General features: G+C 37.4%; 2 protein-coding genes and 1 non-coding gene across 3 annotated transcripts in view; 2 read left to right on the top strand and 1 right to left on the bottom strand.

Moving 5' to 3' along the window:
• On the top strand, window positions 1–7273 carry mrps22 (mitochondrial ribosomal protein S22). The gene is made up of 8 exons (XM_033976910.2): window positions 1–156; window positions 1853–2010; window positions 2542–2706; window positions 3236–3379; window positions 3503–3586; window positions 3778–3923; window positions 4352–4460; window positions 6637–7273. Exons 1-8 carry the CDS (start codon window positions 30–32, stop codon window positions 6727–6729), a joined length of 1026 nt encoding a protein of 341 aa, XP_033832801.1. The 5' UTR covers window positions 1–29; the 3' UTR covers window positions 6730–7273.
• LOC117380872 (small nucleolar RNA SNORA17) lies at window positions 1219–1348 on the top strand. The gene has a single exon (XR_004542207.1). It is a non-coding gene; the product is annotated as a small nucleolar RNA SNORA17 (small nucleolar RNA).
• The window catches only part of LOC117379868 (coatomer subunit beta'-like), a 26847-nt gene continuing 16756 nt past the window's right edge, over window positions 7264–17354 (bottom strand). The window contains exons 16-26 of the mRNA XM_033976572.2: window positions 15410–15520; window positions 14593–14807; window positions 13811–13903; window positions 12878–13058; window positions 12493–12555; window positions 11577–11654; window positions 11126–11221; window positions 10922–11023; window positions 10464–10568; window positions 8765–9589; window positions 7264–7802 (exon numbers count right to left, since the gene is read on the bottom strand). Coding sequence (XP_033832463.1) covers window positions 7710–7802; window positions 8765–9589; window positions 10464–10568; window positions 10922–11023; window positions 11126–11221; window positions 11577–11654; window positions 12493–12555; window positions 12878–13058; window positions 13811–13903; window positions 14593–14807; window positions 15410–15520 — 1962 coding nt within the window. The 3' untranslated portion in view covers window positions 7264–7709. The remainder of the gene's footprint in view (window positions 7803–8764; window positions 9590–10463; window positions 10569–10921; window positions 11024–11125; window positions 11222–11576; window positions 11655–12492; window positions 12556–12877; window positions 13059–13810; window positions 13904–14592; window positions 14808–15409; window positions 15521–17354) is intronic.

The raw sequence follows: 17354 nt of genomic DNA on the forward strand, positions 1-17354 counted from the left end.
CGCCTTACGTCAGTGAGGTAATAACAAACATGGCGGCGGTCAGAGCAGCACGGTGCTTGTTCCGCAGCTTTTCTCAAGCGAAAAATGTACAGCAAAATAAACGCATTTTGCTGAGATGTAGCGTCAGGACGTTTTGCAGTGAGTCAGAGGATAGCGGTAAGTAATCTGCTTTAATATGGCCGCTTTAGTAGAAACGAGATGTTGCTTTTACTCTGACCTTGTAGTTAGCTGTGAATTTCCTGCAGTATGACACACTTATGTATTTGAGGTTTGTCTCTGCACCAAGTTAACACTAATTGCGTATTTTTTGTATATTTTCAAACTGCTTTGAAAGCGTACTGGCATCTATTGGAAAATCTAAAATACATTTCATTTCATTTCAGTCCCATTCCCCTTAAAGGGCACATAAAGTCAATGTATTACTGTCTGTGTAGTCCCTCAGTCGTCCAGGTCTAATCCATCAGTAAAAGCCAAAGTTAAATCTGTCAAGTTGTAGGAGAGGAGACGTTTCGCTGCTCATCCAAGCCGCTTCTTCAGTTCTGGTCCGATAGCTGGTGAATCAGAATCAGAATCAGAATCACTTTTATTGATCCCCGAAGGGAAATTCTCTTAGTTACAAGATGCCACAACCACGGGATAGAATTTAAGAATAAGAATAAAAAGTCATTTAAATAAGAATAAAATTTGTGCAATAAGAATAAAGTGTCAAGAATAAAATTTGTGCAATACACTGTCTTATATCTATCTGAAGGAAGGGGCTAACTACACTGAACCTGTAAACAGCTATTGTTTACAGTTTCAGCCTTAATGTTCTCTTTGTTTCCTTTGTTTCCTTTGGGTTTGGAGTTGAGTTATATATGAGGGACAGGTGATGTCTAAGGCTCCCATTCCTGTTCAAGGAAAGATTGTATTTCCTAACAAAATTTGCTTCTTTAACTCATCCTTCAAACCATTTCAATGTATTACAAGTACTAGTCATGCGCCACACTTACCACAGGCAAGGAAGCTTCTTGCCCGATGACATGGCTGATGTATGTGTTTTTCGGGTAGGGGTAGCACCAGCAGGGATGAAACTATCAACTTTTAGAATAAGATAACATGTCCTCACACCCAAACTAATATAAAATGGTGTTATCCCAGGACTGTTTGATTTGGGACATCTCAGACTTGATACTTAGAGGCTGAAGCGGGTTTAATACGAGTAAAACTGAATATAGAAATGCTCCTTGAGGCGTTGCAGCCCAACATGTGGAGGTGCTGTGTCATTAGGAGCAGAGAGAGACGGTGGATGTCTGCACTGGGACTTTGTCTGTTATAGAGATCTCAGAGTGAAAACATCACCAACAACCATTCACTCCTTTACTCTAGTCTAGAGTAAAGGAGTGAGTGGGCCTGCCACATTAATACATTTTTTCAAGTGTGATATACTACTACAGGAATGTATTGCAATAAATGACAATATTAACACTACTCTATATCACGAAGTACGATAATTTCTAAATGTATAACTTGCTATAAATAAATGGCATAATGAAACACTAGTAGATAGTAGTTAGAGAAGTTACTTATTCAAACCTGTACAACTTAAATCCTATGGTACTACAAGAAAATAATGAAAAATTCCCAAGTAGTGAAAAGAAAATGTACACATAATATTTCCAAAAAATATAGTTGAGATTTCATATATTTAACAATGTTTTGAAATAGTTATTATCATAACAGCCCTAGTAGTGAGCTAAACATTCTATCTAGACCCTGAAATCTTGATTTTGATATTGTAAAAGTAACCCAAGACAACTATTGTGGACATTTCCTTATCTCTTTATTTTCAAATGATAAATTCTCTCCTCAGCTCATTCCCACAATTCAAAGCCCCAGTTCGCAGACCCAGCTGTGCAGGACATCCTGAGCAGAATCACAGGCCTGGACCTGGAGAAAGTGTTTCGACCAATCAAACAGGAGCTGAAGCTGCCGGAATACAAACTCATGACAGATGAACAGCTCAACCAGGTCAGTGCTCATGTTCACGGAGGCTGTAACAAGGATCTAATGTTTGGTCCGTCTTGAAGGTCCTTATTTTAGTCTTAGTATGAACTGTATGTACTGTGAGAAACTTTTTTATCTATCTTTGAAGTATAGTTTTCTATATTAATAAAATTTTTGGCTCCTAGTATTCAAACAATAGAGCTTTCAGAGGTCCATTACATGAGTCCTTACATAAAATTCCAAATTGTTGGTGTAAAAAAATAGGGATGCATTAGTACTCTTATTGAGTATTGTTGCTAGCTCCGTGTATCTGCTGGCCATTTCTTTTTCATTTTGAAATGTAAAATACAAAGTCAGAAAACCACTCGTTTCCGAATAGCTAGAACAGATATTGATTCTGGGATATTGTTATTGGAAGTGAAAAATGTCTGAAGGTTTTATTTGCAAGATTTCTTAAAAATAACACTTTCCTGTTCTCAGTTCATTAGATATCAAGGAGTAATTGTAAACCCATTGTAATTTACTTGTTTTGAGACATTTTGTATTCTTTTGTAGGCAATGAAACAGGCCACGGAACAGGCAAAAAAGCTACTGACGATGCCCCCAGTGCTGCCGGAGAGGAAGCCTATAGACGATGTGTTATCTGAGGACCCCATTCTGGATGGCATGGACACTGCAAAATACGTCTTTACAGATATTACTTATAATATACCACACAGGGTAGGGGTACTCTGCATTACTCCTTACATTTAATCATGTTTTTATTTACTGTTCTATGCCTGCACAATAGCAAGGCACGATCATGATCTGTACTGTTGTCATTGCCATCTAATGCTTTGTGCACAGCAGCATGCTAGCTAGCTCACTGTCTCAAAGCTAACGGTATTTATTTTTACTAATATTTATTGCCTTTATGCCTTATTTGCATTAAACACTGAATACTTCAACAGAGCTTTTTATTTGTGTTGTGTTTAACATGTTGTCAGTGACATCCACCTGCTGCTCCCTGTCCAATGCCTCACTTGCTCTTTCACCCAAATGAAGAAACCAGTCACGAAATGTGTATTGTTTTGTTTGTTTTTATACTGCTACTGCAACAAAACCCATTTAGCTTCATGTTTCTAGCTGTTTATTAACCATCCATTGAACACACATTTTATAGATAAAAAAAAAAAAAAAGTGAAATTATTTTGGACAGACAAGTGTCTGTTTATTCCTTACATATTCTTTCTGATTTCCTCTTCAATAGGAGCGGTTCATCGTAGTTAGGGAGCCCAATGGCACTCTGAGGAAGGCCACATGGGAGGAGCGGGATCGGCTAATCCAAGTCTACTTCCCCAAAGAGGGACGCAAACTGACACCACACCACATCTTCAAGGACGAGAACCTCAAGGTGAGACAAAAGATGGGGCAATAGAAGGGGCAAAATGTGTACTGAAATATGCACTTTGTTCTTTGTGTTGGCTAAAAACTATGATCTAAAGCTAAAAAGTGTATGTATTTATTTTTTCCCCAGATGGTTTTCTCCCAGGATCGCCATGAAGATGTTTTGGACTTGTGTCTAGTCCAATTTGAACCTGACTCTTCAGACTATATCAGGGTAAAGAATCTAATGTTGTTAAATGCAGAAATATAATGGGCAGATAGTTTCATTACATGAGACAGCCAGGGATCAGAACCCGCTGTAGATTTTTGGTGTTAGTTTACAGTTTTTAGAATAGAAACGAAATGGAGGAAACTTTTCAATCTATTATGATGTTTAAGTTGTAACTTTTTTATGTATACTTTTAGGTCCATGCAGCCACTTATGAGGATCTGGAAAAACATGGGAAGTACGACCTCTTGCGTAGCACGCGGCACTTCGGAGGCATGGCCTGGTACCTGGTGAATGCCAGACGGGTGGATGGACTCATTGTGGACATGCTCAAGAGAGAACTGTGAGCTCTTTCATGCTTTGTGTGAACTTGCACTATGTAACTTTTTAGTGGTGTAGAGTCTGCCACCTGTTTCCTGGTATTTTAGTAATTAACACACTTGTAATTTAATAAATGTGATAAAAAATGATTGATCTGTTTATTGGCAGGCATTGATAGGCATTCCTGTCAAAAAAAGCAACTCCATGGAGAAAGGCAGGTGGCAGATCTTTCATCAGAAAAGTTACAAGGAGCACCTTTAATTTACAGGGCAACAGTAGAGGTAGAGAAGGTCAGCTAGAGTCTTTTGTACACTGGTGTATGAATGTATGTGTGAATGGCTGAGTGGTTCCTTGATGTAAAAGTGTTATACAGCGGAAAAGCACTATATAAAAATGTGACCATTTACCATTGTATAATGATTAACACATAACTTCACTGTTTGTCCTCAGGCTCCAGGATTCAGTGAGTTTAGTGTCGCTCTTCCACATGGTCCATCCTCACAGTGAATCAGCTCAAGAGGCAGCTCTACAACAGGCAACAGGCACAGATCTACTCAAGGTGAGACCTGTTAAGGTTCATCACTTGAAATTAATACATAGAATAATAATGTGCTTGTAGTTTGGGATCAAATGGTTTGGCTTGAAACAACTGACCTAAAATGTATACCCTCTTTTGGTTTTAATTTTGTCAACTGGATAAAAGTTTTTAGAGTGAATATTTTTTTGCATACCATCTTTAGTTCTTCAAAAGTAATCATAAATAGGCTAAATATTGACATCTTTTGACGGTGTACCTAATGTGTATATACTGTCTGTGTAATCCCTCAGTCGTCTAGGTATGATCCATAGTTTAAAAAAAAAATCATATCTGACCACTGGACAAAAAGTTGTAGGAATAATCTGACCAGAACTGAAAAAGCAGTGGTTAGATGTGGAACCTGAGTGCCCCTGCATAAAGCAATGCGTGCGTCCCCTTTTAGGGTTCCAAAGCGGACTGCTGAGGGTACTACCTTCCAAAGAGGTCTGGAATGCTTAGGACCTGCAGTCATTGGTGAACCAGCAATTTACCTGAACGACTGAGGAACGGAGGGATTACACAGGCTTCTTTTATTGTATTCACTATTTCATCTCATCTGTGTAAGACAAGGCAAAATCTCCAATTGCTCTTATATTTTGGGGTTTAGTTCTGAAAATTTACTCAGAAATAGTCCCGGGTCATCAGTTCATTCCCTCGTGTATTAAATCAGGAGTCAGGGTCACCTCCACAGGTCAAAGCAGGTTCATGGTCTTAAGTTTCTCCTTCAGTGTGGGAACTGAGGGAGCAGGTCCAGGCCACATCAGCTTCTATTAGAGCTGCTCAGCCTTGAACTGTCTGGAGAAGGATTGAGAATGACAGCCATTTAATTTGAACTGTTAGAAGCAAGAGACTCAGTGAAATCAAATTCAGAATGATGGCGATCGTCACGCTAGACCACCCCTTTGGTCATGGTTTAATCTGAAGATGCATTTCACAAGTATCACATTAACACTTTTAACAAGATGGTTTAAGCCTTCTGGACTCTAATCAGTTCTGGTGTGTTGTGCACTTACCTTAGTTTAATTGGTGTGACTGTTTTCTTTGTTGTTGAACTATGCCTGGACTGTATCAGACTGTAACAAGGAGTAGACCAAGGACTGAACTAACCCAAATCTAGAAGAGACTGAGAAATAAATACTTGTTGAGGGTAAAACAAATTGGATTATAGCAGGTTATTAAAATGATCAGCAGTGCTTTTAGTAATTCATTTAGCTTTTTTTCCCTGTTTTCTTATTTATTTTTTTTATTTTGCTAAGTTAAGCTAAGGTTTTTTTTCTCAAAAAAATGATTTTCAATTCCATTAAAGTGCTCTGCAAACTACAAAAAAGGTCAAAACTGAAGAGATTGTATTCAGTGATTGTATTTATCCCATTGGCCTTTAGAGAAATCTTTTATAAATGAGAAAATAAACTATTGTGTTAAAAATGCAGCCCCAACATTTAATTTGACATCACTAATTTCAAAGCAGTCAGCGCTGCATGGCCCTGTGCTAAACTTTGGCCCCTGTGACTGCAGTAAGGCCTTTCGTGCATTTTCAATGTAATTTCCAATGGAAGAAAGTGGAGAACATAAATCTGTTTTTTTCCTAACAAATCGATTTCAAATTTGATTAATCTATTTAATCATTTGGGTTTGTTTTTTTTTTTTCCCCAACCCTAGCTGTTGCCTTAGACCAGAGGTGATGTATCCAAACATAAATATCATAATTGATGTTCTGGATATATGCAAACGTATTATATTGAGCACATCCCCTGCAATTAAAACTGTTAAAAATAACAGGAGCTAAGGAGCTAATTTAAAATAAAATATGTAGAAATGTGTATTGTAATCTTCCAGTCAACAATATGAAGTGATTTCGTCTGCACTTTTGTGGTTAGATATTTAAACCTCACCCAATATGTTTATAGGCACATTTTAGCACATTTCTGTTAAAGCAGCATCTCAAGAGAGACAAGGCTAAACAGTATTTTGACATTCATTTTTGTCTATCTCTACCCTCGACCAGATCATCACTAGACCAGGGTTTCACCGAGATCAAATCAGGACTTGCTCGCTCAGCCAGAACTAAACCAGGACTAGACCTAACCTTGACATAATTGGTGTCACCCTTTCTCTCTGTTGTTTGGATCTCATTAACCTTTGACCTTTGTTCCTGCAGATCTATGCTCAGAAAGAGTCCCAGAGGGCGGGCTACATCGAGCTAGCTCTTCAGGCATTTGAGCCTGCAGCGGAGAAAAGCACTGCTACCTGAAATAGAAAAATAAGATTCAAGTTATGTCTGCCTTTTGCAAATGTTCATATACTGTGCTGGAGACATTGTTGTATGAAATATGACATTAACTATAACAGCATATGTTTGCTTAAAAGGCACATATTATGCTGTTTTCTGATCGATGTTATAGTGTTATTATGTTATTTCTTCATCAAAAACAGAGTTGTGTTTTGTTTCATTCACACATGTTAAACACACACATAATGCACATTTAGGCTGAGTTCTCTCAAACTGAAAACATTCTGTTCCACATTGTGATGTCATGTGGTAATTCAAGAAGTGCTCCATAAAAACCATACACCTTCACTACAATCATTTGGCAATTCCAGGTCTGAAATTATCCAATCTCTACTGACCTAAAGGTGTAAAATACAACTTCAGTTATGAGGAAACATTTTAACATGGCTTAAAGCTCTCAAGAGTCAATTTTGCATAATAATATAAGACCTTCGATATCCAAAGACTGATTCATTCTTGTACATATGAAAATAAAAAACTTTTTTACAAAAAACTTTGAGTTCAGATTGTTACTTTAATGAAAAAACACAGTTCAATTATACATAAATCTCTGTATGTGAATTAGTGTTTATAGAAAAACAGGCACTTTAAAATAAATGTAAGTCTCACGTTTACTGTTTAAAAGGTCATATGTAAGAAGGCAGACTATTTACAATGTAGAACCTTGATAAGCTAGCAGGAGGTAAATGTTGAGGTATTAAGAAAAGGTACTAAAGCCAGTACTACCAACAGAAAAGAACTCAGGAAAAAAATGCAGATTCTGTAAACAACTGACACTCCATGATTGTTCTTGCATTTGAATAGCTTAAAAACATTTAGTAGTTAAAAATATTGTTTACTTCCATGACAAATAAAAAATACATTTAAAGACTCAATTTAAAGTCTAGTTCCTGGCATTCTGGTCCAAGTCTTTCTTCTTTGGCCATTAAGATAAGAGCTCATTAGTTTTCATCCAAGAAATCATCGTCCAAGTTGACGTCAGCAGGGTCAAAATCTCCCAAGTCGAAATTGTCGAAATCCAGATCATCAAGTCCCTGTAAAAGAACACATCTGAATGAATACAGATATAAACACAATTCAGTTTAAAGTACTTCATATTCAGTACAGAAGTATTTTAATTAAAGAAACACATGTAAGGGTTCATTCACACAGATTTGAGACCTATAATCTTGATGTGGACTTTGTTTATTCCTGATCCAATCCAAGGTTTAGTTCAAGGTTTAGTTCAAGTTTTGATAAGATATTTTGTGTCAGTGCACCCTAAATAAATAATAAGATAACACATTTTGAAGTGCGATATAGTGCTCAATAGATTATAGACTATAAATGACAATATTGAATGCCATTTTGCCAGTGACATGATCAGCCTAAAGCAGGACTCCCCCAAAAAACTCTTCCATATACTATACAGACTCTAAAAAACATATGTATAAACTAGTAAAACTACTATAATTAATAAAAGTACCTGTGATAAATATTGCCCCCAAAAATTATTGTTTCACCTATCACGTATTGAACGATAAGTTGATTTAGAAATTACTGTGACAGGCCTCGACTAAAGGAGGACTAAGCAGGAACTAAACCAGGACTAAACCAGGACTTAACCAGGACTAAACAAGACCCCAAAACTAGAGATAGACTGATATGTTTTTTTTCATGACCAATGCCAATTATTTAGAATCCAGAACAACCAAGCTCTGCCAATATTTCTGGGCCGATATATATAGCACCGATTTGGAATATTTACCCCAAATTATGCAATTTAAATTTGCTGAAAACTCTCCTACAGCCCGTTTTACCGCAAACCTTTAAGGGAGCTGTGTAGTCACATTCTGTTCAGTGACCTCTTTGCACTTAAATGTTCAAATACAGTTTTATGCTTATTCTTTAGGCAGCAGGTTGGACAAAACAAAATATCATCCTGTGCTGGAGATTTAAGGCCGATATGCTAAAAAAGAGCAAATATAGCCAAAACTTGGAGATATAAAAGGCTGACCTCATCCTCCTCTTGGGGCTGTTTTGGTGGCTTGTCTTCAGCCTTTAGTTCCACTTTCTGTTCTGTTACGACTGGTCCTGCACTCAGAGCCTCCGGACCAGCACTCAACACCTCTGGAACAAAATCCAGCTTTCCCATGTCCAACTCATCCTCTACTTTATCCAACAGAACTGGTGATGTTTCTACCGTTGGTTCAAGCATTGGACTGAGCGACAACCCAGCTAAAGTTTGCGCTGCAGTTTGGTTAGGCGCCTCCTCCGTTGCCATGGAGTCAAACGAAATTAGCTGTTCCTCCATTACATCTTGCGGTGCCATTTCCTTAACACTTTCGACTGGCGCTGTAACATCTTCAACCAAAACTGGGTCTTCCAAAATGGCTGACTCTTTCACCCTCACTTCTTCATAAACAACCTCGTCACTGGTTGCCATTGATGGTATTAGATTTGTAGTTTCCATAGTAACATCTAGGAGCTCGTCTGTTGTCATTGGGTTTTTAATCATATCCTCCTCGGTTAAAACAGATACTTGAGAATTTTCTTGTAAATCTTCCTCAAGTGATGCAACATTTTCCTCGATTTCAGAACTGTCTAATGCAATATCTGGGTCTGAATTGGTAATTTCTGTAACTGGATGTGCCAAATCATTTTCTTCAGATGTAAACGTGTTTCCAGCCTCCTCCTTTATTTCTGACTGAGGTGCTTCTGTAAATTCTTCTTCTTCTGTTGGGACTGACTCAATGGACGTGGATACTGATTTAGTCTCTACTGTTGTTTCTTCAAATGTTGTCACTGTAGTTGTGCTTTCAACATTGACCATGGCCTCCTCCTGTTGATAAGAAAATAATGAAATAATACATTTTAAGAGTCTGTACTCCAGGTCTGTGCATATGTAAAGTGCTTTATAAGAAACTGTGTATTATGTATTTTAAAGAAGAGCTATTGTGCTTGCGTCTGCTAAATAGTTTAAATAGTAATCGTTTTAGTCTAAATATTAGGTATTATTGCTTTGCTGTAATGTTCCACAATATGGCATTAAATGTGCCTATTTACCTATCTTCCATTTATCCAATTACAGGTGTTTTTATTGATCAAAAATACCTTGAAAATATCACTCACACTTTTCACTCTCTGCAGAAATGAACCTGGCCTAATGATGCACCTGCTTGTCTCAATGGACATAGATCAGTTTAATGGCGTATTGTAGAACATTTTAGGAAAGCAACAACATCTCCATGGAGACAACTAGGTGGCAGACCCTACACCAGAAAAGTTCCACACTGCAACTTCAATAACTTCTTTATCATCATTGGTAAATGCTCATGGTAAATGGTCACATTTTTATAAGCACTTTTCCACCTTCAAGGCCCTCAAATCGCTTTACATCAAGGAACCACTCACACACTCACACACACATTCATACACCAGTGTGCACAAACACTGGGGGCGAGGTAGGTGAAGTGTCTTGCCCAAGGACACAATAATAGTATTCATCTGTGAGAGATGGAATCATACCGCCAACCTGTGGGTCAGTGGATTTAACAACTCAACCAATGATGTTATTTCAAGAGCGGGATTCGAACCGCCAACCTTCAGATCAGTGGACAAACCAACTGAACTGCTGTCATCCTCACTGAAACTGTACTTATTCATATTGGTTAGAATGTATTTCATTGTAATTTAGATAACTATATTTGGCTTACAGTTGGTGTTTCTATTAGAGTAACCTCTTCGACACGGATTTCCTCAGTTGTAGATTTAGTTTCTGCAGCCAGAGTTGTGGTTTCCTGTATGGGAACCACTGGTTCCTGTAAAGAACAAATCAAATACTTACAGAGAAGGTATTACACTTCTATGGGGCATTAATTCCAAGGGATAACACAATTGGTGTGTATTAAGCAAAAGAAACTATTACAAAACAATACACTGCACCTTCACAAACCTCATACGATTTGCATTATACTTTTGTATATCTATGGAAAACTGTTGTGCTGCTAACTGGAAAGAGGGTTTGAATATGGACTGGTTTGAATAGGAGAGACCGCTAGATTACTCAAACATGCATGGATGACATATAAAACCTCTTCAGACATATGAGGAGGGAACAACGTTATAACATGGTAGAAAGCTCCAAAAATTACATTTAATATTCATGACTTACAATGAGAGTTGCAATTGGTTTCACCTCATCCTCAACTTCTTCTGGTATAGAGTTTGACACAACAGGCACTGGTACACTTTCAACAACCTGCTCAACAACTTCCTAGAGTAAAAGAAATGGGGAAAAAAATTATAAAATGTTCTATCTGGCATGCATGGTAAAAAAGTATTAAAGTTGTTTATGTTTTGCAAATTTGTGACCTACTTTTGGTGTTTCTGTTTCAATAATTTCTTCTTTTACAGATATAGAGTTTTCCACAACAGCAGCAACTTCAGATTTAGCTATGTGATCAAATATTTCCTAAAAAACAAGTCCATAAAGATACTGGTTATTATTCATTAGAGTGCTGTATTATATAACCAGGGGAGTCCACGGGGGGGACAAAGGGGTCTGCTGTTCCAGGTAGTCCTAGGGTCCCAGAATTGAACTATCTTCCTATTAATTTTTATTACAGGCGGACCCATGTGAGGTTCCTTGTCCCAAAATTTCTGTTGACAGGCCTGTATATAGCTAGAATCAATAACTCTGGAATGGACTAGCCAAATAAAGTAGCAAAGATAAGCAAAGATAAAAATAAAAGTGTTGCAATTGCTATTAAGAAATACACAACGAAATTACACATCTTCATATCAAACATAGATCAGTACTAACTCACCGTAGGCTCAACTGGCTCCTCTTTAGTGCTAATGCCAGTAGAATCTTCCATAACATCAGTTTCCTCATTGGGGGAAACCTGGGGGAACAACCAAGAGATAGACACAAAAATTGAATTACTGGTAATTAAACATAAAATTAGAACAAACATACCATATAATGACGTAAATACATATTATAGTAAACAGCCAATCTGCTTTTTCGTACATTTAAAGTACAGTTTGTGACATTACTATTACCATGTTTTTTTTGCTCTTTCGCTTGTAGAGAAATGAAGTTTGTCTAAGTCCAAGTTTGGTTGCTTGATTTGCCATAGTCAGTAGTGGAAGAAGTATTACATTTTGTTACTTAAGTAAAAGTACAAATACCAGGGCAAACAAAATACTCAAGTAAAATTAAAAGTAAAACTGCACTTAAAGAGTAAAAAGTATTTCACGCATATTTTGAGATCTAATAAAGTTTTGGATGTAGTGATTTTGATAAAGATTTGAGGTGAATTTTGTTCAACAGAAACAAGGGAGTTGATCGTTTTCTAGCTGTTTTAATTTGTATATTTCTGTTTCCTCAAATTATGAACGTGTTAAAAATAAATGCCATTTTCAGCAGGTCTTAAACAGTAACAAAAATACTTTCTACTTCACTGCAGTTTTGAACAGGATTGAAAAGTGAAAGTACAGATACCTTCTCTTAAATGTAGTGAAGTAAAAGTAAAACATATCCACTTTAAAATCTACATAAGTACAGATTTTAGGTATCTGCTTTGCTTAAGTGCCATACTTTACTACTTTTACTTTGTTAAATTCCACCAATAGATTTCATAACTGTTTCTAATTGGTTAAATCAACATTTTTGGTGAAGCCCTGTAAAGCAACTGCCGCTGACTACACAACAATAACTTGAATTGAATGTAAACTCACCTTTGACTCTTCTTTAGGGATAAAACCTTCTGATTCTTCCACAACATTACGGTCCTCATTTGGCTGAAAAACATTTAATAAAAAAATTATTGTTCTATTTTATTTGTAAAATTTTTTACAATTCTATTCTTATTATATATGTATTTTCAGTGTTTGAACTTGATAATAAATTCATCAGTAGCTCATTAGGACAAGAGATTAACCCTAACTACCCACTCCTCCCCTTCCATCTAGGCCACAGGAAAAATAAGTAACTATTTCTATTTATTTATTTATTTATTTACATGTTTTACAATTATATTCTTTTCATTATAGATTTTCAGTAAAGACAAACCATTAAAAAAACAAAGTATGTAAATATACTGAAAACACACTCTCCACTGACCATGATGAGAGTGTATTCTGCAGCAGGCCTGACCCCGACATGAGTCTCCTCCAGGTAGCGCTCTGCCACCAGGGCGCGCTGTAGCCCCGGGAACAGATTACTGTAGCTGGACGGGTCAGCCAGAGCATCGGCTGCCTTCTGGTTCACCTTAGACAGACTCTCCTTCCACAGTTTCACCACCCTGAGGAGAGATAGAGCTGTGAGGTATGCAATACTTAGACTAAACACAAAATCACCTTTCTCTGCTACTAAACTGTGTGTATGTGGTATTTTAATAGATTTGTTTACTGTTCCTGTTTGGTTATTTTTGTGAATAGGGGGGACTGGTAAGTTGAGCTACTTTATGCTTTTCCTTTTTGTTGAAACAATACCAAATCAATCAATGAAATAAAGCAATCTACATACAGTTTAGGTTGTTTTTAACTGTTTACCTTATTAAAAGCACTCACTGACACATAACTTTAGAGAAATTGAGATTCAAAATAACAAAAAATATATATATTTTGGCTCAACTTACCCCAGTTGCAGGTTGAGTTATTTGTTATTTGTACCACATTATATTGGAATCATTTTATGTCCAAAATTCCTTTACTGGTTGTAAGTAGGCCTGTCACGATAGTAAATTTTGAAGTACAATATATTGCTGAAGAAAATATAGACGATAAATGATAATATTAAAACTAACTGATTATCCCCGAAATAACTATTCTAAATGTACAATACTGTTAAAAAAAACATGAGGTGCAAAAGATAAACAGCAGACTCAACTAGTATTAGTTCGCATCTATAAAAAAAAAAAAAAGGCAAAATATCCCAATCATATACTGAACAATAAGTCAATATAGTAATTATAGTGACAGGCCTAGCTGTAAGCATTTAAAATATAAAACATTCTTATATAATAAGTATCTTCAGCCTTGCTCACAGCTCTACCTTGACACTTGGCTGGGCAGGTATGTTCTTGCCAGAAACGCCGCCTCTGGCAACCGATCCGTTTTGATCAGAAGGTCGAGGCATTTGTCCAGTCTATGAGCAAAGAGCCAAAAGCAATAAATTATACGGAGCAGTGTTAAAATTACATATAGAAGCTGTTTCTTGCCTCATTCCCTCATCCTTTCTTAGCCTGATGGAGGAAGACATAGGCACATCACAATTTATAATATGAAAAAATTAGGTTGGATTTTTGAAATTATAAACTGGCCGTGTACCCGGGTTGGGATGAAATGAGCAGGTAATTAAATACATGATGTCCCCTTAGAATTATACATACTGCACCTTTCTAATGTAAGTGCATTTGTGTTAATTTTAAACCACAGTGTTACCTATTTTTGCAAAATATTTACAAATCTCCTCAGGTATTGTTCTCCTGGACTCTATCTCATGTCTCGTGCCACCTGTAATTGTTACTGACAAAAACCATGACTGCATGATGAAAAATGTCACATATTGAAAGAACAGAGCATTTTACAATAATAAAAGGATTACTCATGTGTGAATGAAACAAAACAAAACTCCACGTATGTTTTTGATGAAGTAACATTCTAACATGGCGTTCCCAAGAGTCAAATTTGCATATTATAGGACCTTTAACGACTAAACCGCTTTAAACCCTGTAAGAAGCGACTCTCTTCAAAAAGATAAAAAGTTTTGTTCACGCAGGTTTGTGTATGCTTGATGTCATAAAATCCTCAAACCTCCCATCAACTCTGACTCACCTGCCCTGCATGAAATAGGCAAGGAAGGCCACGTTGGTCTTTCCATCTGCGTCCGCTCCCTCGCCCAGTTTGCCCACCATGTGAGCGTTTCCGGAGGCAGTGGCCAGCAGCAGTAATCCCCCATAATCCTGAGCATGGTGCAGACACTCCTGAGCCAGGCTGAAGTGGCATTTTGTAGTGGCCAGTTCTGCCAGCTGCTTCCACTTGTGTTCAGACTGGACCCAGAGCCAAAGCACAGAGGAGAGACCAGAGGATTACCACATGAGCTTCAACCATGACTTTATAATAGTGTTAGGATGCTCACTGAATACAGAAACCAGGTCAAGGTCATGGTGTGGGGGTGGTGGATGACCCAGCTTTTAGGTTTGGGTTGTTATTTCTAAACGACTCTGCAAAATCTCCTATGCTGTGGTTTCTGTTGAAGCATTTTAAGGACTCTTCACCATTCAAATGATTGGATATTTTGTTTTAAAATGTTAGTTTGTACGTACACATTTGTGGAGAGGTAACCCCCCACTGACACAGTAGTCATGCATGTTTCTGCAGCTTTTTTGGCACAATAAAAACATAAGTAATTGAATAAATGCAAGACTAATTAGTAATAATAATGCCATATTGTGAAACATTCTAGACAAAGCCATATCATCTCCAGAGAGATAAGTATCGGTAGGTGATGTGATGAAAAGTTACATATTGCACCTTTCCAGTGCAATGTAAATGTATTTGTTATAAAGATTAAGTATTAGTATTTATTTCCTTGTGTTCAGTGTCCATTATTGTCAGTAGCCGATTACTGTAAGTATGTCCATGCTCTTACCTCTGCCTCCAGGGCCAGCTGGTAGGCAATCTTGAGTTCCCCAAGCTGCAGAGCCAGTTCAAACTTGTGCTCTGGATCTGTGGTTACTGCCAGAGCCTGCTGCTTGAAGCCCTATACAAAAAGATGACTACAGTTTTAAAAGAAATAATGGATCATACAGTCTGATGGCTTAACATTCACAAGCTCACATTTGAGTAGTATAGGACAGTATTCACTTCCCCATCTGTGGTCAACATGTTCAGAAATTAAACCAAGTTATAATACTGTAACCTCATCAAAAACATACCTGGAGTTGTGTTTTGTTTCATTCACACATGTTTGAGTAATTCTGCATTATTAGTCTGTCTACTTCTCCAAAGCTCAAAATGCTCTGTTCCACCTTGTGACGTCATCAAGCAGTAGTTTTCAAGATAATGGCAACATAAACAATACCAAATTCATTTCAGTGCCATCTAACACCAAAAAAAAGAGAGATTTGTTTCACTAAAGTCTGAAGCTCCAAACCAGATGCTTTTAATGACAGAAGATTAGCTGTAGACTCAATTACTAGGTAAAATTGCAGCTTTCTGTCCTGGTCATGATTTTCCTTGTGCTATTTTATCATTCAGTACCCATTTTTATTTTGTAATTTCTGTAGCTCTGCATGTTTTTGAGTTTTCGTTCCTGTCATATTGATTGCCTGTGTATATGTGATCACCTGTGTATAAGCCCTGTGTTCTCCTCTGCTGTTGGTTGGTTCATTGTCAGTGCCATTTTGGATATTTGTGTTTGGTTTTAGTTCTGGTCTTTGTTAAGGTTTTCATTAAAGAATGTTTCAAGGGCAGTTCTACATTTTGGGTCCTCCCTCTGTTTAAAATGTGATGATTTCTGGTCAAAGACGTCTTAACCTTGTGTTGCCTCCAGTGGCTACTGCAATTTCAAGTACTATATGACATCACAAGAGACTGCCCCAGGTGTTTCCGATTACAAACACCTGGCTCCAGGGAGTTTAAAGTGTGGATACCTGTTAGACCAGACATGGGCAAACTATGGCCTGGGGGCTACACACAGTCCTTTATAATATTAAAATAGGTAAGGGTAAACCTTGTTCAATTTACCTTTACCCTATAATGCCAAGGCTTCCCCCAAAAGATGGCGTACTTCAGATACATCAATCTGGTTCGTGTGCATTACTCTTATTCTCATATCAGCCCTTCTGCAAAAATGAGCTTATCAAAGAAAAGAAATGTGGATAGTGAGCGCTGAGTAGTGGACAACAAAATATTTTTAAACTCCGATCTAAGGCTGTATGCCTAATATGCCAAGAAACTGTTGCGGTTTTCAATAGTACAATATCAGCCGTCACTTTGCTACGAAGCATGCCAACTATGCTAGCAAGCAGTCAATGCAGGAATGACCGGCTACAGCTCAGAGGTTGGCAGCCAAATTACAAATTTAATTAATGCATTTGGAAAACAATTTCATGCTTTGCTATATATTACAGGGCAAATCTCCCATGTGTCAGAAAGTTTGCCCACCCCTGTGTTAGACCAATCACACTGTTCCTTATACCTCCAGACACTGCCCCTCCTCTCATTCTCTTCTTTAGTCCTCCAGGCGCTCTATTTGAAATGTGGTTGTGGGAGTTTATGTGTTTTATCCCATTTTAAAGATGCCTGAATCTCAATTCAAATTTGATTAACTGCACAAACCTACATTACAACCACCATATACTGTATAATGTTATCCCTGATCCATTAGTACTACAATAATACAGTTTCAATATAGTACCAAGTTTGGGTCAATGTATTTGTTGCTACAGGGTTTGGGGCAAAAGAAAAGTAAAAACTCCTTCAGATTAATATATCTGAGAGAAAAAACCCAAGTACTACCCAGAGGCTGCTCTCCATCTGGCCGCCCCATGTTCCCCTAAATTATGCATGCCTTCAAATCCTGCATTTTAGAG

The sequence above is a fragment of the Periophthalmus magnuspinnatus genome, chromosome 13 (assembly GCF_009829125.3).
Source record: "Periophthalmus magnuspinnatus isolate fPerMag1 chromosome 13, fPerMag1.2.pri, whole genome shotgun sequence".
Taxonomy (NCBI): Eukaryota; Metazoa; Chordata; class Actinopteri; order Gobiiformes; family Gobiidae; genus Periophthalmus; species Periophthalmus magnuspinnatus.